The sequence below is a fragment of the Lagopus muta genome, chromosome 18, assembly GCF_023343835.1.
Source record: "Lagopus muta isolate bLagMut1 chromosome 18, bLagMut1 primary, whole genome shotgun sequence".
Lineage (NCBI taxonomy): Eukaryota > Metazoa > Chordata > Aves > Galliformes > Phasianidae > Lagopus > Lagopus muta.
In genome coordinates this window covers 5,597,933-5,623,102 of record NC_064450.1, presented here as the reverse complement: position 1 = coordinate 5,623,102, position 25,170 = coordinate 5,597,933, and the positions used below count along the sequence as shown (strand labels likewise).

Sequence of the window (25,170 nt, the reverse complement as noted above, 5' to 3'; positions counted from 1 at the left end):
ATCAACACGTGTTCTCTGCTCCTAGATCGGACTGCTCAAACTCCCATCCCAGAAACCAGAGGACGGCTTGTACCGCTCAAATGAAGAGCTGAGTGATTGACGGGGGTTTAACACAGTGCTGCTCAGTGTCAGTAGACCCTGATCACCACAGATTTATTTGAAATAGTCAATCGTGGGGTTTCTGTTTTGTATTTTTTAACTCACCATCTACATGTCTCTCAGAGGAGTAGAGGTCACTTAACTATTGCAATCTTTTCAGAGTTTCACTATAAAAATTTTCAGATGAAGCGTGTCTGAGACTCAGCACACTTCTCTTCCACAAGATGCTCTTCCAAACCTGTCCTGTGATTCTAAACTGAAGTTTCTAATACCTTGTATTTGCACAGGCACCTACGTAGCCAGCAGGCTGCAACGCCCCAGAAGTATTCTCCCCCACAAGGAACACTGCTATCATCTTAGCATCACTTCTCCTGATGTCTTTCTCATTACGCTTTGATGATCACCAGAGAGCCTTTGACAGTAAGCACAAAGCAGGCTTCATTTGTAAAAACTATTTTGGAGGGAGGGGAAGAAAAGGAAAAAAGGGCAGGCTGCCTCAGCCGCTGGCTTCAATTTAACATCTCTGGACTCTCGACTGCTTCTTCCATCAACTTCCTGACAGACGCCTTTACAAAGACCTAAATCACTGCAGTCTATTGTGAGAAGGGAAGACTACAAAATGCCAGGGTCACTAAGGAGCTCGTGCTAGGTGTTAACATCAATGTCCTTGTCAGAAATTTAGCAAAATCCTATGAATCACTTTAATTACAGGGGAAGCATTTACTTCAAAGGATGCCAGATTTTCCCTTTGGATGGGCTCCACCATTACCTCTATTTTTGTACTGTAATACATACAATGTGAGATACGCAATATGATACTGAAGACTTCAAAAAACAAAACGCATTGGCGTTGATTTATAGCTGCAAACATTCACCATAATTTTAGCATAGGGAAAAATAAGTAAGTATATTTCACATTTTATAGCCTCAGGGAAAAAAAAAAGAGGAGAGTATATCACAGAAAATGGTAAAACAATTCTGCACACAGCATATGTGCTGCAGCAATCTCCTGAACTGGCAAGAACTGCTTAGAAGTGATCAGCACAGCTAATGGGCTCAAAGACAATGCGCTCTCATCACAAATCACACCAATGGCACAGGGCCGCCGTGATGCAGCTCCTGAAACCTTGGCAAACTCCTTGAGAAAGACAAAACGTTTGAAGTTCTCCAATGATTTGTTGGAGACTTCTGTCAGGCTTTGCACACCACTTTTCAATCCCGTCGTCGTTCTGCACAAAGATACGAAAGAAGTGTTGCCATGAAAACCATCCTGTTGAGTGCAATCTTCACTTTGTATATACAATAGACTTTGCCTACACTACAGGCTGTTTCCCTGTAACAAGAGTGATCACATTAAATAGTCAGTTTCAGTAAAACCAGATTTGCTACGGAACAGAAGTGTTTCAGTGCCTTCCAAGGAAGCATTCTCCCTGCACTCGAGTACCAACGAGTACCCACTGCAGACAGGTAGCATGGCACAGCATCCTCACACTAAGCATTTCCTAATATAAATCTAATTAAAATAATTTAAAAAAACAAAGTTGCAGAATGGCAGAAATTGCACTAGTTGAACTGTAACTTCACATTGCTCATGATTTCAGCTGAGATCACCTGGAAAAAGCATTAGGAATTAACCAGCTGCACTCCACAGCCCATCCCCCAATTTACCATTCTGACACAGCTGATTAATTAAGTTCTGAGGGCACACACAGGAGATATTTGTTACACGACAGCAAAATTTCTACATGTTCTCCAATTGCATTACCTTTGCTGCGTGATATCTTGGGATTTTATTTTTCCTACTTTGTCTTTAAACAGGCTCCTACTGAACACCATCAATAATCAATAGGCACTCCAACATTAATAATTTCTGGGCCCTGACAGTCTATAATGCTTAAAATGGAAACAAAATTAATTTTAGTCCCAAATTTGTTATTTCTAGTGATTGTTATAAATAGATTTTGTGCTGGTGAGTGACAGCCCCAAGATGGGCGCTCTGCATTGGGAGCAGCAGCAGCGCACTGCAGCAAGACACATCTCTCCCACGGCCTCCTGCCTATGTGACATCCAGAACAGGCCCTCTGTAACAAAGCATGACAACGGGGGACAAGATTTCTCACCCTTTGCACCAAATGGACCTGGGGAAAAATCTCCTGGGAAAGCAATATACTGTTGTCACTCTTTTGAGAACGCGATTTCAAGAGGGAGAGCCTGTGCGGCAATGCAGGGCAGCCTTGCAATCACACAGCCCCAGCTCTTGGTACCCAGCTCACAGCCCATACACCAAGCTATACTGCCCCTTAGGGAATTACTAAGAATGTCTAAAGGCAGAACAAAGCCTCGGTTCCCTGCACTCAGGAGCCCCACAGCCAGCTGTGAGATGACAGGACAACTTGTCATCGAGCAGAAGGGACCAACGGAGCCAGCAGGGATGCCTGACATCAGTGCTGCCACGAGGGACAGCCAGAGCTACCCCAACTCTTAGCACTCCACCGACCTAAACTTCTCCTTTTTTCCTTTACAATTCATTGCCAGGCTCCAGCAAACATCTTTATTTCTAAATGAGGGTTTTTTTTTTTGCCTTTATCTCAGATCTGTAATAGAAACGAACATCAGGATGCACCATGCATTTATTCATCAGGACGCCGGTTCAGCCTAAATAATTATTAGTTTGGGCCCTTCAAAGAAGGTGCAGACTAATTTAGTCCCAAAGTCTGCAGCCTAATTAGAATATAAACTCTCTCCACAGTTCTAAAGACAACTAAATTATAAATTACAATACACACAAAGGCAAATGGAGAAGTATTCTAGTGGGGACTGCAATAAAAAAACGTGTTTTCTATAACTGATGATACGTAGCATATTATTATGTGAGGGTTTCAATACCTGGTATCTACAGGAACCTATTTCTAGTGCAGCCTCCATGAAGAGGGTCTTCAAAACAATCCTGGATTTGGTGACCTTGAGGGCCTTTTCCCACCTTGCTCATTCTATGATTCTCTGACCCTACAGAATCCACATTCGCTGTGGTATTTATCAACAAGGATACTGATGATTTTTTTCAGTAAACCATTATTTGAAGAGGTTTTAACCCTCAGTAACATGAAGGTTCCTTCCATGAAGGAAGCCAACTCCTGAGCTACCTGGCTCAGACTGTCGCTGACATTGCCATATGCTCTCTGCTTTGACACACTCTTGTAGCAGTCTGTTAATCACAGTTAACGTAACACAGTCACTATTTTGGACCACATTTATTCTGTGACCCAAAGAGACCCCAGCCTGCACCAATGGTGAGCCCACTGGTTCAGAAAGAAGTCATCCCTATTTCTTCAAATGAGCTCCCTAAATGATCCCTGAAACAATCTCCCACTGTGGGCCATACTGGTTTAGGTTTGGAAGCAATTTATGTCTAGATCCTATTTTAGCAGTCCATGGTTATATGGCTTGAATAACCAGACATGCATTAGGGCAGGAAGCAACTAAACTTTGGAAATAAATACAGCTTAAACCATCTGCTTGTCAGCCTCACAGGTCTCGTGTTTGCTTTAGAAAGCTGAGAAATGATTTTAATTTTGGTTAAGACTAGTGCCACTGAAATACAGTTTTGCAGAATCAATGCTTTGTTTCTCCAACCGAGATGAGAGGATAATCAAATTTTCACGTGTAAAATTGCCATGATTAAATACCCAGATTCTCCTGATAAGCCTGTCTATGCTTAAAATGCACCCTGTGGAAGAACTAATGGCATTGAGAAGCATCTTTAACCTCATCAGAATGAGAAGCGTGCAAGTTACTCAACAGGGAACGATTTGCTAAAGCAAAACCTGAACAAGAAATGTTAGCTGATGCAACCTTACCTTACCTCACTGCCTCTGCTATCACCCACAGTTTGCTATGGGCAGCATGAGCAACGAGCCACTGCTGTACTTTGTGACACCATTCGGAAGATTACCAGAAAAACAAGAAAGTCTGAAATATCTCTCCCTTTTAAAAGCTTATTACCCTGCTCCTGCTTCCTCAGCCCCTTCAGGATGCCTCTCAGTTCCACAGTTTTTGTCTCAGACCAAGGATGGTAACTGGGCTGTGGGCACCTACACATCAGAACAGCAGACATGCAGGCTCTAATTCATCTTGACAATGATATTTCTAGCATCCAAACTCCTCAGAAATTGAACAGTGTTTAATTAATTACTCCCGCTTTGCGCGCGTGTAGCAATGTTCCCAGAATAGGATATTCAAAAATAATCCACAGGGAGGACAGAGTGCCTGCATCCACTGCCCTGACTTTAAGAACACGCTTCCCATTAAAAAAAAAAAAGTGAAAAGCCAGCAGGGACCCTGGTGGGCAATTATTATTTCAAAGGCCAGCTTGTTGGTATAAACTGAAGGAGATTTACGAACAGCTTTCTTCCCTCAGCTGCTTCAGAATCAGCAATTACGCTCAAATATTGTTTGAGTAGAAGGATTATAGCTCATTTCAGTGTTAAGTCAGAAACATAACACTGCTGGAGAAAGGGTAACAGGACAGCATAGCAGGGAAATGAAAGGCAATGCTTTTGGTGAGCACTTCTCTGCTGTGGTTTTGGTGATGCTGGGTGGGCACGTCTGCCCCATAGGTGCCCATGACCAGAGCTGGCTGCAATGGGACACGGACAGCAAACCCATCAGGGAGGGACCCTGTGCAAGGCTTGCAAAGAAATTTCCCCTTGGATAAACATGTGAAATGCTGAAAATAGCCAGGAAATAGAGCAACAGGGGAAAAATATATATATATAAATATATGTCAAATTTGGCTTACTTCTCTATCAAATCCAGCGTGACTCCAGGCACCAGTCTGACACTCTTCTGCATACAAAACCTGTGGGGGAGAAAACAAAAACAAAACACACTAATTGTATATTTAACAGGTCTGTGTAAAAAAAAAAAAAAAAAAGGTTTTTGTTACAGTGTTTCTGCTTTTAAAATAGAGTTTGGGTGGAAAACTTTCTCCCAGCACAACCAGAGTCACACAGGGCCCCATCACTTCTGTCACACTCCTGAGCATGTGGCCATTTCCAGTGCTGAGTGTCAGAGCCAGGCTCTGTCACCCTGACAGCACTCCAGTGCGTGGGGGAAGCGGGGTCCCTGGGCAGGGAAGGAAAGGGGAATGGTGCCCAGCATCCCTGAGGAGCCGACGCTGCAGGCAGGGCAGGTGATGGAGGCCGGGAGCAACGTGTCATGTCCAAAACCCACAGTTATTTAATTAAAGAAATGCTGACTCCACTTCCTCAGCACTGCAAGTACTGCTGCTCCAGGACTGCATCAGCACAGCACTGTGCTGGGTGCAGGTGGGAGGCAGCACGGCCAACAGCCCCGCTGCTGCTGGGATGCGCTTTGTGGTTCGGAGAGCAGAGCTGGGAAACCACAGCTCCAGGAGGAATAGCAGAGCTGTCAGTTGGAGAAATGACTTCCTCTCGTGTCACCACGATGCCAGCCTGCTTCTCAGCATTCAGAAATCCGCTCTCTGCTGTGGAAGAGCTCACTGTGCAGCACAAGAGGTTGGTATTCAGCCCCTACACCGGAGCTGAGGCCCCTCAGCAGACAGGGTTCCCCAGCCTCTCCTTTCCATGACACCAGCATCCGCAAGGCTTTCTCCTAGCACAGCAGAGATCAAGATGTGCCGAGGTCATTTTGAAACCTTTCAGTCACTCAGGATGTCCCTGTGGTCCCCTTGCCTGCAGGACATCCATTATTGCCAAGATCAGGGATGGGCTCTGAAAACCTAAGTGCTCTCCAGGCTGCTTTCCTGAGGTGTGTGCCATCCATCACCAAAAAGAAAAAAAAAAAGGCATGAAACTATCTATGAAACTATCTTCTGCTACAGCAGAACCCCAGTACAATCCCTTAAACACAGACACCTCGCAGAGCTGCATTACAGAGCCACTGAGGGAAACACCACTCTCAGACAAACACTGCGAGCAGATCTCAGCACGGCAGAACTGGGTTATTGGAATCAGCCTGGAATCTCCCTGCAGACTGTGGATGCCAAAACACTTCCTCGCTGTGCTGCTCAATGTCTCTGCATTCCGACATATCTGAAAGGATTAAAGCAAAGCCTGCACAACTTTGGGCTGTTACACATTTGTTTTCCACAAAGAAAAGGGTTCCACCTATCACCGTGTCACACAGCATTTTGTATTTACTTTGGAAGCCTCTCATGTGAGTTATGATATGACCTCAGCACTCTGCAATATTTTACAAGCTCACAGATTAATAGGACAGAGCTGCAAGCAGCAAGGCATGTTGCAGAAGAAGGATGAGCTGCCAGCCCCAAAGTGCAGCCTGGTTCCTTGGGCAGGCAGCAAGGGACCCCGAGCTGATGAGCAGGGTCTCACCCAGTGCTGGTTTGCCTCAGGGCAAACAAATATACGAGCCCCCTTGTTGCAAGGATTTCTTCTGAGCACGAGGCTTTCGGTTACAGCTGTTCAGACAAAGAAGCAGAAAGCTTCCCCGTGCATACAGATATTCAGGACATGTGTACGTGAGAAATGCCCCTGTGCCAACATTTCCTCCAATACCTGCAGCAGTGAGATGTGCACACCTTTGAGGGTCAGCTATAAACATGCTCACACAATGAATGCGTTGCACAGCTGTCACTTTGCACTCTCCTTAGGGAGTTGCACTGTGGGCAAAGATGTAAATCAACTTACATCTAGGCTATTTTGGTCAAGCCTTGGCTCCTCAACGTTGAGGAAATACAACCAGACTGCACTTGACTTAGAGAAGAAAAACACCCTGCCCTCATCACAGACCTGTTTATATCCGCCTGAATGGGAGCTTAATGCTCTTGTCTGTGCTTGATCTATTGGTGCACTTGTTTTAAAAATCCCCACCTCTGAAAATTCGAAAGAGATGAGTTCATTAAGACCCCTTGTAACTGCTAACAGACCATTTGCATTTCCTCTCTAACAAGCAGTGATTGCCAAGAAAATGTACTTGTAAACAGAATGTTCCTTCATCCTGTATCTGCAACCTCCCTCTCATTACTCCAAGGCTCCAAACGTGATGTCTCAAGTGGATGCTTGGTGTCATCAGGCAGGAGATGTCAGAGCTGCAGTAAAAGTACCAATACACACCAGGCAATAGAGAAGAAAAGCAGTAACATGCATAACAACGCTCAGATTTTTCTCAGATAACCCAGGAATGTTTTGAAACTCAGTTTAGTTAGAGAAGTCTAAGTGTAGGACAGGGGATTGGCTCAGTTTAAACCCCCAAACCTTCAAGCACAAACACAAAATGCATACATTGGAAATAAACACTTTAAATGTGCAACTGACCCAACACAAAATCAGCTGTCAGGAGTCAAGCATTTACTCCCAGGCACTGACAATCTTGCTGCACGTGGGTCCCAGTGCACACAGCTGTGCATTTAAAATTCCTGAGTCTGAGCCGCTTTTAAACTTCGTTTATTTTTGGCTTGAGGGGTTTCCTGTACTTTTCAGGAGCACCATAACCTCACGTAAGGAGGTTCTTCAGGCAGCCCAGACAATTACAGCCTTCTCCAAATGTAAAATTGTGAAATTACTCTTGCAGCTTGTTTATGCCTTCAGGGACTGACAATAACATCAGCATACGATGCACCACCAAACACAACTTCCGACATAAGTGCTGCTTTATTGCAGACGGTGCAAGAGACACACAGATCTGAACACAAAGTGTAACTGTATTCTGATTTCTGCCTCTCTGTGCAATAGCTGGTCCTCCTTCTTGGTTAAGTCAGTCAAGATTGACAATCCACATGTCCTACCTTTAAGCTTGCCTTATACATAGCTGCAACATACATTTGGAATGTCAGCTCACAACAGTGACTGCACGTGAAGACAGTCAGTATGAAGCTACCCAGAGTTCAGACAGCAGAGCTCTGAAATTGTCAGTCAGTTGGATTAAGAGTTTTGTGTACCAAATTCAGGTGCACCATTCATCCATCTGTGTTTCTATCACCAGCATCTTTTTTTTTCCCGGCTTGAGGTGGATGCAATTCCATTTGTGAAGTGATTTTGTCAATCAATTTATCCCAAATACACACGCAAAATGGGATGTACAGGAATTTATTCATCCAGCTTTCATTTGCCTATAAACTCCTCATGTGAAACCTCATTAACTCGTCAGTCTGGACTTGCAAAAATCTTTTATTTCAAAAATAACTTTGCAGAGCTGAGGGCCAGCTTTAACAAAAGGTCCAACTGAATTAGAAGAGTATTTTTGGCTAAGTGCCTGACATACAGCTTGCACTGAACAACTGCATGAGGAAGGCAGCCTGGGTCCACATCTATTCTTTTTAACTGCAGTGAATAACAACAGTCTGCAAGCAAGTTCTCATTTGCAGAACTTGCATGGATAGAAATACAACACTAATAATGCCAATCGATAGGGAATATAAAAGGAGTGTAATCTGCAGATTATAGAGGAGATTTTCTTTTTTTAATACGTGCAATAAAAAGCAACACACATAACGTTTGGATTCAATGCAGTAGGAAAGGCCTCACTAACCAGGAGTTAGCAGAGCACCCACTTGCATCAGCACCAACAGTAGCTGAGGTTCATGGCTCTAAATCCTTTACCTGGAGAGTATTCTGACAACCCTTCCTGCCAAACACAAGCGAGACAACTCGAGGCATCTCGTGCTACACCAGGAGCAGCTCTGCTCAAGAACCTGCCTGTCTCCCCTCAGCCATGTTCCCATGGAGATGCAGCACAAGTCTCCTGAACAGATCAGAATATCTGGAAAAGCCTTTCTCAATGCACACAAGTTGTGCATTAAACACTGTTGTGTGAAGGGTTGTATGTTCAGAGGGGGCTTCCTTCCAACCAAAACAACTCTACCTGAGCCTCCACATCTTCACCTTCACGATCACAGCTCTGTATTACACAAAAACACCTTCACTTTACTCGAGAAGCTTCAGTTTGTGGCAAACCAGTTCATCTTCAACACAGATCAAAGCTCATGCCGTGGATTCCCACAGAGTCTTTCCAAAACAGTGAAAACAGCACATATTAAGCAGGATCGCTGCGTCTTTGTGGTACTGATTTAACTCAGATTCACAGTAATGAGTTACTGAGAATAATTGCAAGCCTCAGTTCAGACAACCTGACAAGCAATTGTTTAACTCCTCACTGCACATTAACATGGAGTCTTGATGAAAATATTCTCCCTGGAACTTGAGCTCAGACCTTCATTTGCTGAATCCTTTGTGGCTTTTTGTTTTACTTACTGGTCTTGCACTCTTTTTGAAAAGTAATTTTAAAAATAAAAGCCACATTTGTTTGCATTTGCCAAGTGGCACTCGTTGTCACCTGTGGCTAGCCTTGAACTAAGCAGGTAGAACACTGAGTTCAATTTCTAAGTCTCCCTCTGTAGACAAACACAGCTGAAAGCTTCAGCTCACATCACACTGCTTGGCTCGCAGTGACTCAATGGCAGCCATATGACAAAAGTAGCTCCCTGGAACCACAGTAACACACTATTTCTCAAAGTTCCCCTCAAGGAATTTTGCCACATAGTGATTTCCTCAGCTTTTAAAGAAAGCAGGCAGCTTGAGAGCTTCCATGCTGTAGGCAGAGTTCAGGAGCAGCCTACCAGGACCGTATCAGCACCCAAGATGCAGACGAGGCCCCAGTGAAGGCAGACAGCTCGCCTTGAAGCACTGCCAAGCAGCAGCTGCACTGGAAGCCAGCGTGCTCCTTCCCCCACCTGCCTGGAAGGGAAGCATCCTGTTCTCTCAGGATTAAATGAGATTAAATGCCTCTGGCTAAGCAGCAGGCTCAACCCTGTCACCCGTCTGCAAGTGCTCACTTGGGAGTTCTAATGAGTGCCTAATATCGCAACCAAACTTATCTTAGATCAACAGTATCATTTTTAATTTTTCACAATAGAAGTAGTAATACAAAAAGGATATTAAAGAAACCAGAGGAGTGCACAGCTGCCTCTCTCATTCAGAAGTTTGCCATTCCTTGGCAGAAACCCTAGCCCAATCTCCCACAACTTCAGACTCCAGGTCCCTGACACATGGGTTGGAAAACTATTTTCTCATTAACCTTCCCAAAAATTCCCTCCTAGATAATCCTTGTGTCACTGCAGCTCTTCGCCCTGCTAAACTATCAAAGACTTTTCACTGTGCTTACAAGCAAAAGTTAGGTGCTCAAAGGCACAAAGGATCTAAACCAGAACCTGGCCACATTAAGTCACTTTGCTGCTTTTAGAACTCAGAGAGAATCTGACTTGTGAAGTTATTATGAGCATCTCCAGAAGTCATAACTCTTGCAGATGCAGTGACTCAATTGCTTATGGTTGTCTGCCACATCTATATGTTTCTGCCTCTTTTAACCTAGTCTGGCTAATGACCTGGAGTTTTTCATTCTGGACTACAAAGTACGTTAAGAGGATGAACTGAAACGTGCTGATAGGAACGAATCAACAGAGCTCTGTACCTGCAGGGACACACCGGATTCCTGATACCACGTCCTCAGCTGGCACCAAACTGCTGCTGCTCCTCTCCTCTGTTGGGTAAGAACACTGTCCTTTCAAAGCTCCTCCTGTATCTACCAGGTTTTTGTATCCTTATGTAACATCTTCCTTCGGTTTATCGCTCGGTCTCTTTCACTACAGCATTATTTAATGCTACTGCATTGTTTACAGCAACTGCAATATTTGGAATATCATTTGTACGAAGGACAATTTGCAAGGAGTTGTTATTGCACTATGTACTATTTCCACTCTCTGAAGAAGCAGATATTTAATTCCCAGAACAGTAAATCCTTTAATCTGAGCAAACCTAGATATTGAGCTGGAATCTAAAACGTAATAAGTAGAAGATAACAGTTTTTTCACCTTTCTAGTTCTGATTAATAACAGTCCATCCCAGACACATAGTTCAAATCTTGTAATTCAATATTGCAGAGAAACATTAGGTTAAATGAAGCACTTGGATTAGGAAAACCTATCATTTCGACAGACAACAACACGAATTTGGCACTTGCCATCAACAGTGGAGATGATCCTTACCATCTCAGAGCAATTTTGATTGGCGTAGTAAGGCATGATGTGAAAAGGTCGGCCGGCAGATCGGGGATCATAGGGAGCAATTCATTAGCTTCACATGCTGCCAACTGAATGCAGTTCTTCATCGATGGAGGCAAAGGCATTTGAGCAAGAGGATGGTTTGGGTTAATTGCAGCCACCTGGACAGAGCACAGAAATCACAGAATTGGTGAACTCCAACTCAGGGAAGTAAATTTCAGTCTCATTTTGAAAATAACCAATGAAGAGCTGCCAAAAGTGCAACAGATCTTCAGATTCAGAGAAAAAAGAAACCTTCCCTGTGCCTTTCTGAAACAGGTGAACAAAATAAACGCTTCAGCCACCCAAAATTTCCATTTGTGGTGCTCAAAGGTTCTTAAACAGCATCGCACCAAGAGACTGTAATGCATGCAGTGCCTCCACTGCCCGTTCATGCAGGACCTGGAAAGCAAAGACCTGGCACAGTGACCCATATGCTGCATTATCCAGGCTAACAGAATACTTTCCACTCAAAGACAAACATTTTGGCCAGCTCCTTTTATTCCTTTTTTTTTTTTTCCTGAGTAAGGTAATACAGTTAACTATAAAAACTCATTATTTACCAACTTTATAAATGAGGAATTCCATCTGTCTCAAGAGGAAATTAATTTTGTGTCTCACAAGTGTTCATGGGAAATACTTGTATTACAAACCATGAGCCTGGCACAGTCATATTTTTCCAGCTGAGCAAAGCACCCTGATAAGCCACAGAGAAGCTTCAGGTGCTATTTCACCAATTCTGCAACCTATCAAGTTTTTTGACTCTTTAAATATTCTTTTTCCATTCTAACCCCAGAGGAGGCAGTGACACACTTCAGCTTTCACAAGTTGGCCAAATTAGCTGAGATCTGTCCCCGCTCCCCACTCTGCTTTCAGCAACGAGTGATGCCATACCTCGGGTGGAAATGAACCTACACTCCAGTCACCTAACAGTCCTTACTGCACTTCTCATAATTGTAACCTGTATGCTAATAACAAAAGAAGATAATGACAATACTGAAGACATCTTTTATTTTAGAAGAAAGGTGTGACAGACTGAGAAGTGCTAGCTCTTCACAGATGTATAAATACAAAGCAGTCAAACTGCTTCACATCTGCTATTAATTTCTTGCAGAAAGACTTGCTCTCCGGGCATCCTTATAAATGAGCTCCACAGGTGGGGAGAACATTTAGATGAATTTTATGCTTTCTGAGCAGTGTGAAGCACTGCAGCCTTGCTGGTTGTTGTGTGCTGGTAGAGCCTCTGTGCTCTGATGGGGAAGGAGCTCCTGCTCAACTCCTGGCTTCTGCGCAGTAAGACCAACTAAAGAAGCTGTGACACGTGCAAGATAAATATTTGCCCATTAGGAGACGAACAATTAACAAGCAAAAAATGAACACGGAGTACCAGCTCGTAATTACAGACCTTGTTAGATTTCTAGGGATAATGATATAGCAAAACATTCTTTTACAAAGTAAGCATGAAAGACAAAGGAGAGGAAAGCCCAGTAATAACTTTTTCTTTACTTAGAACATCCACCAAAGTCAGACTGCAACTGGATTGCTCAGCTCCCTCAAGGATAAAACTCCTCATTAGGCAGAGACACAGAGAAAGTTCATGGCTAACAAAAGGTTAAAAGCAAAGCAGCAAGAACGCACTAATGCACAACTGTAAGAACAGTAAACAAACTGAGTGATGCTTCCCCTTGTGAAACATTATCACAATTATTAATAATACATATTTATCTACAATTGTCGTTCCGTCGTGTCTCAGCAGTTTCTGTAAACAAGCAATTAGATGAAGACCTTGCAGCAGCCCATAACCAGCTCACAGCTTCTTCAGCAGAATCGCGCTCTCAGAACAGAGCGACGCACACTTTCCTGGATCAGCTCGCTAAAAAACACCCTTACATCTGCACAGCACTTCTCATTTCACTTCTTGTTACTTCATTCAGGGCAACTGGCAACCCACAGCCTTTCAGACAAAATAACAGCGGTAACGTTAACTTTTCAATTATTCAGAAACAGGCTGAAATCATTCCTGTAAGATGGTGGAAATTAATTTGTCCTGAAAACAAACTATATCTGCCCCAGCTGAGGAGCACTCAGGTTTGTTATTTGCAAGAGCACTCACAGAAGGACAAGCTAACAGATTTGCAAGCATTGCTACCTGGGACTAACAGAAAAGGGAAACGATGCACATCTTTTAAACTGCTGTTACAGAAAGCATTTATGTGCATATGCAGCTACAGTGAGAAGCAAACACCTGATGAAAAAACAAGTTGGGCACGTCTAAGTGAAACCTGGGAGAAAGTGACCCAGCACAGAAGCTCGTTATCACAAGTGTTGGCCAGACTTGCTAGCTTGACAGAATTCCTGCTATGAGAATCCTCTTCCCCTGAGAAGATATTGTTCCTCTCTCCCAGCAGATGGTGGATTAGAAAATCTCTCCCCCCCCAGACATGATGCTAATGCCAGATAACATTCTGCCACACTGTTGTTAGGCTAGTTTTTTGAGAATTAATGCTGAAGATGGAAAAACAAAAGCTGTGAGTTCCTCAGCTCTGATGAGGACCACATGTGCTGCTGGAGGGGAGAAGCACAGGCACTGCCACTGCAACACTGAGCTCCCAGCCAGGTAGCAGCAAAACAAACCAGCACACAGCTGTAAGCTGCGCTGTCTGAAACTCAAACAGTGCATCTGAAAACCAAACTGCAGCACCTCTTGCAGCCAAGCACAAATCCAGAAGACATTTTTCAGCCTTCATTTCTGCACATCTCAAACGCAGCCTGAAGACTACAGATCTATTCTATATGGGATAATCACGAGACAGAGGAAACACCATGTCACAATTACACAGAAAATTAATCAGAAATCTCCAGCCTACTGTTTTATCATTGTTAGCACAGCACACTTAAAACGCCTGCTTAATTTTCTAGAATTGCACTGTATTTATATGCACTCACAGAATCATCAGAGCTAGCTAATGAGATGATTAAAAGCATCCATTGCCTTCACGTCCATTATACGTTATAAGCAAGCTCGAAAGCAGGCATATGCAAGGTGTTTTCTAACTAGGTTACTGCCAGCCCTGTAGGAACCATTCCCCTGCTGCTTCCTGACAGCAGCACGAGGTCAGTCCTGCCAGCCCCAGCACCTCCTCGCAGCCAGAATCCCTGCCACAGTGCTCAGCAGTGCCAAACAGGACATCAAGCAGGAAAGCAACAGCAGGAACTCCTGTTTCCAAAAGCTGGGGTCAGTTTCCAGCTCTTAAAAATATTTCTTGGGAAAAGAAAACAACAGCAATCTGTTACAAATATTAGAACAACCCTTCCCCCGCACTTTCCACCTCCCTTCCCCCCCCCAAAGGCAGGCAGGATCAACTGCAGAAATGAACCGTTAATCTGATATATCACACTTGTTCCTGCACCACCACATCCAGGCCATGGTGCTAAGTGGCTGGGTGCTGTTTGCAGCCAGCTTTGGTGCCTTAGGGAGCCGCATCTTCTGCCCTTCCTCCTCACCTCCCTCAGAGAAGCAGGCTTGTGGAAGATAAAAAGTATTTCCAATTGTGATGTGCCTGCCAGGATGAGACATGACAGATCCCTGCCTCCGGTACACGAAGTCATCATCATCATCTTGCTGAAACCGATGTACTTCTTCCCATCCGTGCAGCCCTTCACTCACACAGATCAGCAATATCTTATTCATTAACAAGAGGCATTTCTTAAAATTTCCTATTCAAGGGCTGTTTTGGAGGCAGCTCTCTAAAGAAGACAGTGCAGTGCTGCGTGGCACAGCGTTATCTTTCCTCAGGTATCTGAGAGAAGCGTTAACTGCTTTCCTATCACTCACAAGTTATTCCTTTTGTGCCTCTATGAAGACAGAGTAAGATTTAGATTCCACATTAAGAAAGAAAGCCTTTATATTCAACAGACAGCAAAGAACTAAATAGAATGGAATTGCAAGCTCTAAGTATGTTGTAATTAATTCTTATAGTCCTGGTAGAACTATATGTGATCTGATGGCATCTGGCCAGCAAGCAGGGATCCCTATGGCTGGATCTGAGCCTGTGGTAAATGAAGACCACATCCTAGCCCTCACTGATCAATGCTGTAATACTGCAGATGAAAACATTCATCCTGCACAAAGTGAAGCCTCCAGATCTGCTTGGAAAATCACTGATATTTGGCTTGTCTGCCCATCTCTCAAATGCTTTTAAAGATTGCTTGACCATACTTAATACCACAGAAAACTTAGAAGAATAATGGGAAAAAATATGAATTCTGATTGTTCTAAGTATGACACACAGCACTTAATGAAAACCATGAGCTACAATGTGTGTTTAATCTGAAAATTCAATTTCTTAGTTGGTCGCTTGTGTCAAATGATTATCCATCTACTGCAGTTTCATGGCATGTAATCCCTTCCCCACCCTCTCTACGCTTCACAGTATTTTCTCTCCTTAATTAACTTCACCAACTAATTTCTAGATATCTAATGGAAGGCACATTAAGAAGAAACACATTACTATCAGTATCTAAAAAACTGCATATTAGCTGTGACTACAGAATAAGAACTTTATAACTCATAGTCGACTACTGCAGTAGCTTACACTGGGAGAGGGCTGCACTGTGTGAAAGCCAGGAAACATTCAGGAATTAGCCAAGGCTTCATACACACAGCACACTCAAGCCACAAGAGAGTGCAACTCGACACAGCACTCCCAACAGTAAGAGGTTTGACTGGGCCAGTTTGTGAAATGCTGAGATATCAGAATCTCCGCAAGCAATGTCTGCAGGCATGGCCTCCTGCAACCTCCAGCATCCATCTCACATCATGGATGTTCTCAGACACATAAAATTACATCTGGAGAAATAGTTGGTTTCCATTATCCCAGCCAGCAAGTTGTCCTAGAACCTTATCCTTTGGATTTTCTAAAATCTTGTAGACTAGACTGACTCATGGACAGCTATACACCTAATTGCTCTTGTATCAACATTATCCTATGAATACTTCTCCTCCCATAAGCTTATCCTTCAAGGAATTTATACACACAGCCACATCTTCCCTCAGCCTTCACTCTATCTGATTAAGAAAACAGCAAGCTCCTCTAATCTCCTTTCGGTAAGATGGGCTAACAATTATCTTGATCACCCCAGCAGCCCCTCTGAGCACCAGTTCCAGCTTCACTTTGCTTTTCATGAACTTGGACACCAGCAGAGCCAATGCAGAGCCCCACAACAACTAAGGAGAAGAGCCTCATAGAGAAAGCAGGGACAAGGAGGGAGAGTGAGGGTGGGTCCATTTTAACCTGCTTAGGAATAGAGTGAGGAAACAAAAGAAAAAAATCTTAAGGGCTTATTTTACAAACAGAAAGGATGCTGAAGATACGGCAATGAAAGCTGTAGGATGACAAAAAGAAAAGAAAAAAACTTGAAAAAGGAGAGCAGATGATGACCACCAGACATTTTTCCTCGACTTAAAGAGATTGTAGTTTTCATAAAGGCATCTATTACCAACACCACTGATCCATTCTGCAGTTTTATATTCCTCCCAAGCCACAGACTTCAGGAAGAATCTTTACAAAGTGCAGCAAAGTCACTGATTGAAAAGGACAGGAAAACTGGAAAGATCTACATGTCTGAAGCTATTAGGCTGGTGTCTGTTACTAGGTGTATTTCTACTTGCCAAGAAGGCATCACAAAAGCATCTTCAAAAACTGGCATTTGGAATGAAAGGAATTAGAGCCAGGGCTAGTGTTAACACCTATTGACAGTTACACTTGCTGCAGTCAGTTGCCCATTAACTAAAATTCTTCCTTGAAGATTTTTTTAATTCCTTCTCTTTGAACGACAGGAGGACAAAAAGTTAATCTTCCAAAATGTGCCTTCCATGCAGGCTGAAGCAAGCAGGGGGATCTGGGAGCAAAGAACTCTGCATCCCAGAACGACTCCTGCTTCCTTACCTTTCACTCTGCATTTCAGATTTACTTCAATAAATGTATTAGTAATTATATTTGCAATGAAAGGCAGCTTTCCATTAGACACACATCCAGCTTTCCATTAGACACACATCCAGCTTAAGCATTCTTTGAAACCAAAATCATCAGTGATGGTCCCTCTGTGCACCACGTTTATTTAATTTGGTTTCACGATTTTGCATTCGGCTCAGCAACACGAACTGCATCCAAATACATACCCACACACTACACTTGTGAATCTGAAATAAACATGTCTCCTTCACTTCTGCATTTATCTCAGCAGAAAAGACCATTAGGGCACAAATTGATTCTATTAACATTACCATTTAATTAGCACTTGTATTAAAAATTATTCAAACTTGAATAGAATAGCAAACTAAACCAGACAGACTGGAGTGGCAAATCATTTGCAAACTAATTTGGATTTCAACGTGGCTTTAAACATTTTTTTTTCAGCTGTGTATGGCAAAACAAGCTTAAACTTAACCCTACTGCACAAACAGAAACAAAAAGCGTTGCAACAGGTCGTGATCTCACCTCCAGCTCTTGCTCCCTCTGTAGTGCAAATTGTTTGAACGACTTGACAATAAGGCCAGCATTGGAGCAATCATAGACGAAAATGGAAGGACTGCCCATCCAAGTCTGCAGGTCGTATATGGACAGAGGAATATACTGAGTATAGTTCTGAAAGAAGAAAGAAACACTGAAGTTACAAAGAGGCAGAGAGGCAACAACAGCACTTCCACTGGTAATATCAACCAACATCTACTAATAAGAACTACAAATCCAACATCAGAACAGAAAACACATCAGATTCCACTGTGGTATTGTTTGAAACTCTGAACTCAAACTAAAATGCTGAAATGTTAGTGTGTATCAAAGCACACTTTGCTTCCAACCAGCGTTTAACAGTCCTCGTTTCAGCTCAGATTTCTGTAGTGCTGATCAAAGATGTAAACCAGATGCCTTTAATTTAACATCAATCATCTCAAACTGAAAATCCCATCAATAAATCAGGACTGATAATTAAGACTACGCAGCCCATCAGCAGCCACCCCATCTTAATTTAATGAGACGCTTCAGGATTTTATTAGCTTCTGTGCAACTTTCAGAATTATCCAATATCATAATGCCCACAAAGCAAAGTCAAGTACCATCAGCTCTGCTTCTATAAACATGAACAATCTTCCTCCTTCTCTTCCTCTAATTGAAGCAACAGCTCCTTACAGAAACAGAGGGTGAAGGCTCAGGCTTTGAGTTAGCTACGAGGAGTCGAAGCTCAACCTCAGGAGCAGAGCTGAAAATACACACAGAGGAGATTTCTGCTATCTGAGCCCATGAAGAGTCACTGCTGGACGTGGCTGCCTGCAGAACCCTTTCCATCCGCAGCCAGAGGGCAACCTGCTCATGTTGGTACCGCGCTGAGCTCTGCCCGAAACCAGCAGTAAAAGCTGCAGTGCTCCTATTAACATCAGCAGCATGATGGATGGGATCATAACTCTCATTTAAATTCAAGAGACTTAAAATAGCTGTAATAAAACTTCGACAAAAATCAAATTTTCAAGGACACGTCGGTGTATATGAAGGCAGAAGTGATTCGAGACCATATGTTAGATAAGGTAGGTAATACCAAGTCAGCCCAAAATCCAGTTTTGCCTATACATAAAAAAGTTTTGATTGTTCTATTAAAATCAATAGGAAAAATTGTTTTGTTACAAATTTTTTAGGGAGTCAGGAGCTTGGCAAATTGTTACAGGATGGAATGACACACGAACAACTTACTCTCGGCACAGACCTGTCATAAGGGCACCCCGAGGGTGTCACAGTAAGTTGCAGAAAGAAAACCTGCTCTGACACGTATTACTGATGAGATCTTAGGGACACACGTTGTTTTAACTTTAAATTTATAAAGCATGCTGCTGCAGTTCAGGACAGCAGCTCTGAGCAGTATTGTGCTACCGCAAACCAGCACAAATTTATGTTCCATGATTACTGTAGGGGTCACACACAGCTTATCAAGCCTGCTAATAGTATGCAAGCAAGAGAGGTTGAAGAAGAAAAGAGTGTTAAATAATGGCCTCCTAGCGTGGCTGCTCAGGGTGAGGTGCTGCTGGGGCTGTGGGCACGACAGAACTTTGTGGGTTGGGTTTCATAACAAAAACGTTTTCCTGGGTTAACCAACATCTCCCAACAGCCTGTGGAAATGAACGACACGACAACTGAACAAGAGAGCGAATTGGCATCAATTTCATAATGCATTTCTTTAAAAAAGCTCAAAAGCATTTCAAAGAACGTTCCTCTGGTTTTCAGAGGAGTTCCCCAGATGTCTGTGATAGACTTGTTTGAACTCTGCAGTCTCTGTTTCTCATTTTTCTTAAAGCCACACTGTGATTTTGTCAGACAGCAGCAGTGAGCAAAACCACACGGACAACATGGATCCTTATTACTTCAGCAGTGCTCACAATTAATGCATGAAAAGCAGATGACTGCATCTTGATGCTTTGTTTCACTGAAAAGTTCTATTTCCAATTCCTTCTCTACCAAAAAAAAAAGTCAATATTTGGTAACATGCTGCAAAAACTACCAAGTTTCACTGTCACTTGTCAACGTTTATGACGATTAAGGTTCTTCTCCAGCAGTCCATAAAGATACATAAAAGCCCTCAGTTCTTTATAACTAGAGGAGCCCACATCACATCCCCCAGCTGAAACTGCAGGCAAACTGGCAAACACCCAGTAAGCTCTTAATAAAGCATTTGGCACAGCACACAACTTCATTGAGCAGTAATTTCCTCTTCTTCCATGTGTAACACATTCTGCTCAGCATTCTCACTGGCTTATTTATTACCCACTGGCTGTTAAGTAAGAAGAAGGTCACTCCTATTTGTTCTTAAACACCAAATTCGGCTTCAAAATAATCATTTAGGATGGTGGTCAGAATACTAATCGAGCCTCCAGCAGAGATGCACCAGAATGAAGTTATGCCCTTTTGCACTTTCTCCCCTGCCTTTCTCTCCTTGCTCTTTCAAGCTATTATTGAATGCTCATTCAATTACAAAAATAATACATGAGAAGTATGAGAAAAGAAGTTCAGTATGTTCCTGAAATAAAATAGGAGCGAATCTCTGCAAGCTGTGTCAGCTGGATGCACTCCCCCGCCACCAGCAGCACCTCACACACTCCTAAGACTCCCTTCGAAATCAGTTAATAGAACACTGAACAGCTTTACTATCACATCTATATCACACCTGGTACCACCAGAAAGGTGCTGCACAGGATCTACATAGCTGTACAAATCATGGTTAAACAGGAATGGAAAGTCTTTACAAAAAATAAGAGATGCATAGAATATTGCAGAGGTTCCTCGGTACTCTCTGATCTGGAATGAGAGCTTAATTAAATGATTTATTGTTCTCCTGCAAATCATACTCATGCAATTTGGACAATGGTTATTCAGTTAGCTGAGCTTTCAGAGAATCACTAAGTTGGAAAAGATCTCCAAGCTCCCCAGGTCCAATCCCAACCCATCCCACCATGCCCACTGACCACATCCCTCGGTGCCACATCTGCATGGCTCTGAACACCCCCTGGGACAGTGACAGCCCCAGCCCTCTGGGCAGCTGCGCCACACTGCCTGGCCACTCCTTCTGGGAATGAACTGCTCCTAATATCCAACCTGGATGCGAAGCTAACATCATGCTAAGAACTCAACCTCAAGAACATGGAGAAGGCAGACAGCTGTCGGCACAGAAACAAACACCTGTAGGCAAGTCACATCCTGAAAACTCATCAGTGTGACAGAACATCAGGAGCGTTTACATAGCCATGAGGGAGATTCAGCTGCCTTAGCCCTGCTTCTCACCTTGTTGAAGACCCAGATCTCCCCGTTCACCGTCGGCCTGGGCACTCCATGCCCATTGTAGTGGAACAGCACCCGCTCCTCCTTGGCATTGCGCCGCAGCGATGTGCACAGCTTCTTCACCTCGTCCACCGTTGGATCCAGGCTCTGCTTGTACCTGGCCTGTGGACATACAGGATCATTGTTCATAAATGTTAAAAAAAATACATATATATCTCGTTAAGGTGCAGGCAACTACTTAAGACAGAAGCATTTCCATATTTTGGTGCACTGGGAGAAGATGACAAAATGGTTACTGGACTTATTTAAAAACCAAGTACCCCCCCACTTGGTGTATGGGAATACAAGCAGAACAACCCACACATGAACCTGATATTCCCACAGGGGCAAGAAAAGGTCAAAACTATCAAGAGCCCTCAGCTTGCTTTTGGAAGCACCTGGGCTCACTATCACAGCCTTGGGGATGGACTCCGTGTTATCAATCCTAGCCACCTAACTCAACAAGCCTGTGATTCATAGCACGTTTTTATGTTTGGGGGAAAAAAGTGTTAAAAGAACCCAATACTTCAAAACGCTTTTGCTCGACTGAGTTCAAGATGTCTATGTAGTAAGCTAGTTTGTCGTACTCAAAAGTGCATTTTCTTGAAGCAAGGCCAAATAATAACAGCAAGTCTTCCAGATGTCCTTTGAAAAATAAAAGCCTGCATCCCTCTCTTCTTCAGGCTTCCAGAGAGACTGAGAATCCAGAATCACAATGGCTTAAAAAGTACTGATATACTGAAATAAAGAACCACCAAATCTAAGAGTAGGACAATTGTACACACATCTACAAAATCTGCTGTTGAAAGCCTGCTTATAAGTCAAGGTCTCAGAAGTTAATGCTTTTTAACCTTCCTTCTATAGCATGCAAGGATAAGAAAGTCTTAAAATATCATAGTAAAAGGCACGAAGCACTTTATTTAATATAAAAATGTTTTGCTTATCTGTGCAGCTTGAAAAACAGGTATCATGCTGCTCAATTAATATGCAGTACCTCAAGCCAGTAGGCAGGGTGGGTAGAATGAATGGTATCATTTGCATGATTACAGCCATGAAGCAAAGCAAGCAAGTGGAAAAAAAAAATATTAAGAAAGAGCCGGTGATCCGACACACTCATCCTTCCTGGGGACTTCCACACTAAGGAAAGGTAAGAGGCTGTATTAATCTCAGCACAGTCGCCCCATCACGTCTTTCTCTCCTCTTTCAGCGTTGTTATCAAGGCGCTGATGTGCAAAAACGTGCGCCTTAAATCACGTTCTGCCTGCTGGTACCTTCACCAGGCACTACAACCAGAGTGGTTGGTAATTTTTCAGCTCCCCTTTTTGAAGGAGAACAAGCTCATCGGAACACTCCTCACGCCCTGTTAGCATAAATATTAAATACAGCTCGCAATTAATGGAGGTGAATTCATACCCTAAAACTAAAGGCTGTAGATCTAAAGACCCCAACTGTAAACACATAATTTACACACTGAGAAACACAGGGCGGAGGAGAATGAAAAGGAGAGGAGGGAGCCTGTAAATAAGCAGACAATTGCCTACCTGTCAGCTCAGGACTCCCCAGCATCAGTTTATTACACATCATTCAGGTGCATGATACAACCAATGGATAGCTGAGTAATGAAGCAGACCAGATGATCCCCCTTTTTATTTTTATTTTTATTTTTTTAAAACTTTTCAAGACCTTTCTCAGTGGTATGGAATGAATACCAGGAGAGTAAGTGCTGTAATTACAAGTCCAGAATTTGTCGATCTGATGGGCTGGGGATGCCAGCTGTGGGGTGGAGGAGCAGCTATTTCATTTCATGCCCTCTGGGACAGTGGTATCTCCAATAACTGCTGAAATCAACCTAAGATTGAATACAAACCAACAAATGTTGGCCTGTGCCATCACACACTTTGCCTACTTGGTGCTGTGTTAAAATAACGCAGCTATGCCCATCACCAGACATGCTGAGCTCTGCTGCCAGGAGTCCTGCTCTCTCCTTCAAGAAGGAAAGCTTTCAAACCCTAAAGGGGAATCATAGAATCATAGGATCACCAAGGTTGGAAAAGACCTCAAAGCTCATCCAGTCCAACCGTTCACCTATTCCCAATAGCTCCTACTAAACCATGTCCCTCAACACAACATCCAGCCTTTCCTTGAACACCCCAGGGTCAGTGACTCCACCACCTCCCTGGGCATCCATTGCAGTGCCTGACCACCCTTTCTGAAAAGTAATACTTCCTCATGTCCAGCCTGAATCTCCCCTGCCGTAGCTTGAAGCTGTTCCCTCTGCTCCTATCACTAATGACACGAGAGAAGAGGCCGACCCCCAGCTCACTACAACCTCCCTTCAGGAAGTTATAGAGAGAAGAGGGAAGGTGGGAGAACAGAGACCAAAGAAGCCCTGGCGAGCTCCCATTTGCAACCAGTCATCCGTAACACAAAAGGCAGAAGTGCTTTTTCCCTACAACACAGAGATAGATACAGATAGCTGTAGATATTATGACAAAACAGACTAAATAGCAAACTTGAAGGAGAAACTACAGTTTGCATGAAAAAGACAAAGAAAAAATCCTATTTTTTCTTGCAATGCTTTTAATCTTTTGTTCAGCAGAGTACTTGCAGATTAAGGACAGCAGGATACTTTCCTATGGGAAATGAAAGACTGTCTTTAGCACCATGCACATTCATATAACACTGCTAAGCAAGGACAACATGTTACTGCTCAGCACTTCTAATTGAAAGATGTCACTATCATTAATTAATGAGTTTGGGATAGTAAAAACTTAAGAATGTCTTATAAAACCATCCATATCAATGAATAAATAATAGCTGACTCTAGATCATTAAAATACACAGAACTCCCTACAGTAAAGTCAAATAATTTCCTTTAGGATCTCCCGGTCTAAGGGAGGTTCCTGCAGCTCTCCCACCCGAGAGCAGGGCAGCGCATCCCACCCCCCAGTCAGCTCCATGCATTTGTTTTAACTGCAACATTACAGACATGAGTGATGAAAGTGAGTTGTCTCATCACCCCTCCCCACCACTGCCCCATCGCTTTCAGGGGATAAATAAAACAATGCTGCATTCCCTGATCAGCAAGGGATAACAGGAACCCCCCCGGAATGAGTCTGACTGGAGAGGGAAAACCAATTCACCAACTTCTATCCCACTGGGAAACGTCAGCAGTTATTGGCTGCACAAAGTTATTCCCACGGTTTTATGGATTTTGTGCCTAAATGAATGGCTGTGCCTCAGAACCGCTACCTAACGACAGGTTTTCCTTTTATTTCGAATGGGATGAAAACAAATCAGATGACCTGTGGTAAAGGCTTTGTGTGGCAGCTGCCCCCCAAACCTCAGCAAGTGCTGCGCTTCCCACGTTGCAACATTTTGTCCCAACTTGGACCGGATTCTTCCTTACACTAATTGTAATAATCTTTCCCACTTCTCAGAGCAGCTGTACTGCTCAAGGTGAACCTCTGCAGAAGGGGACGCAGTGGGATGCTGCGCTGCTGCTGCACTGTGACTTGGATCCAACCTGAACCCCAGTTTCCAAATGCAGAAGATGCATTAAACCTGAGACTCCACCGCACGCGCAGACAGCCTACTTAGCATGATTTAATTAAGAGGAATCAAAGCAATCTAATTATTGCAAGAGAATGTTTTTGGAACAATGCCCAACTTGGAGAAACTGAACTATGAAAGGCTTTCCAAGGAAATAAGTTACCAAGGAACAAAAGCAATGAAGCCAACAGCTGGAGGGAGGAAAGCCATTCCCTCTCATCCTGTCGCTGTTAGCTGGGAGCAGAGGCTGACCCCCATCTTGCTACAACTCCCTGCCAGGGAACAGCAAGGAGGAGGGAGCTCTTCCCTGAGCCTCCTCTTCTCCAGACTGAGCCATCCCAGCTCCCTCCGCCGCTCACCATAAGACCTTCTCTGGGCACACTCCAGCATCTCAAAGTCCATCTTGTAATGAGGGATCCAAACAGAAGAGGGGACAAAGCAGCAGGTCCTGGAGTGACAAGGGAACTGCTGCAGCACTGCCAGGCCCAGTTCCAACCTCCTGCCCCCATGGGCTGAGCCTCAGCACGCACACAGAGGAACGGCCCTGCAGGATGGACCCAGCAG

The 25,170-nt window shown here is 43.5% G+C and overlaps 1 protein-coding gene across 4 annotated transcripts in view; it reads right to left on the bottom strand.

Moving 5' to 3' along the window:
* The window catches only part of RPTOR (regulatory associated protein of MTOR complex 1), a 118,579-nt gene that overhangs the window by 69,952 nt on the left and 23,457 nt on the right, over positions 1 to 25,170 (bottom strand). For all 4 annotated transcript variants that reach the window (XM_048964961.1, XM_048964962.1, XM_048964963.1 and 1 more), the window contains exons 4-7: positions 21,019 to 21,177; positions 17,695 to 17,841; positions 11,141 to 11,316; positions 4,898 to 4,957 (exon numbers count right to left, since the gene is read on the bottom strand). In XM_048964961.1, the coding sequence (XP_048820918.1) occupies positions 4,898 to 4,957; positions 11,141 to 11,316; positions 17,695 to 17,841; positions 21,019 to 21,177 (542 nt within the window). The remainder of the gene's footprint in view (positions 1 to 4,897; positions 4,958 to 11,140; positions 11,317 to 17,694; positions 17,842 to 21,018; positions 21,178 to 25,170) is intronic.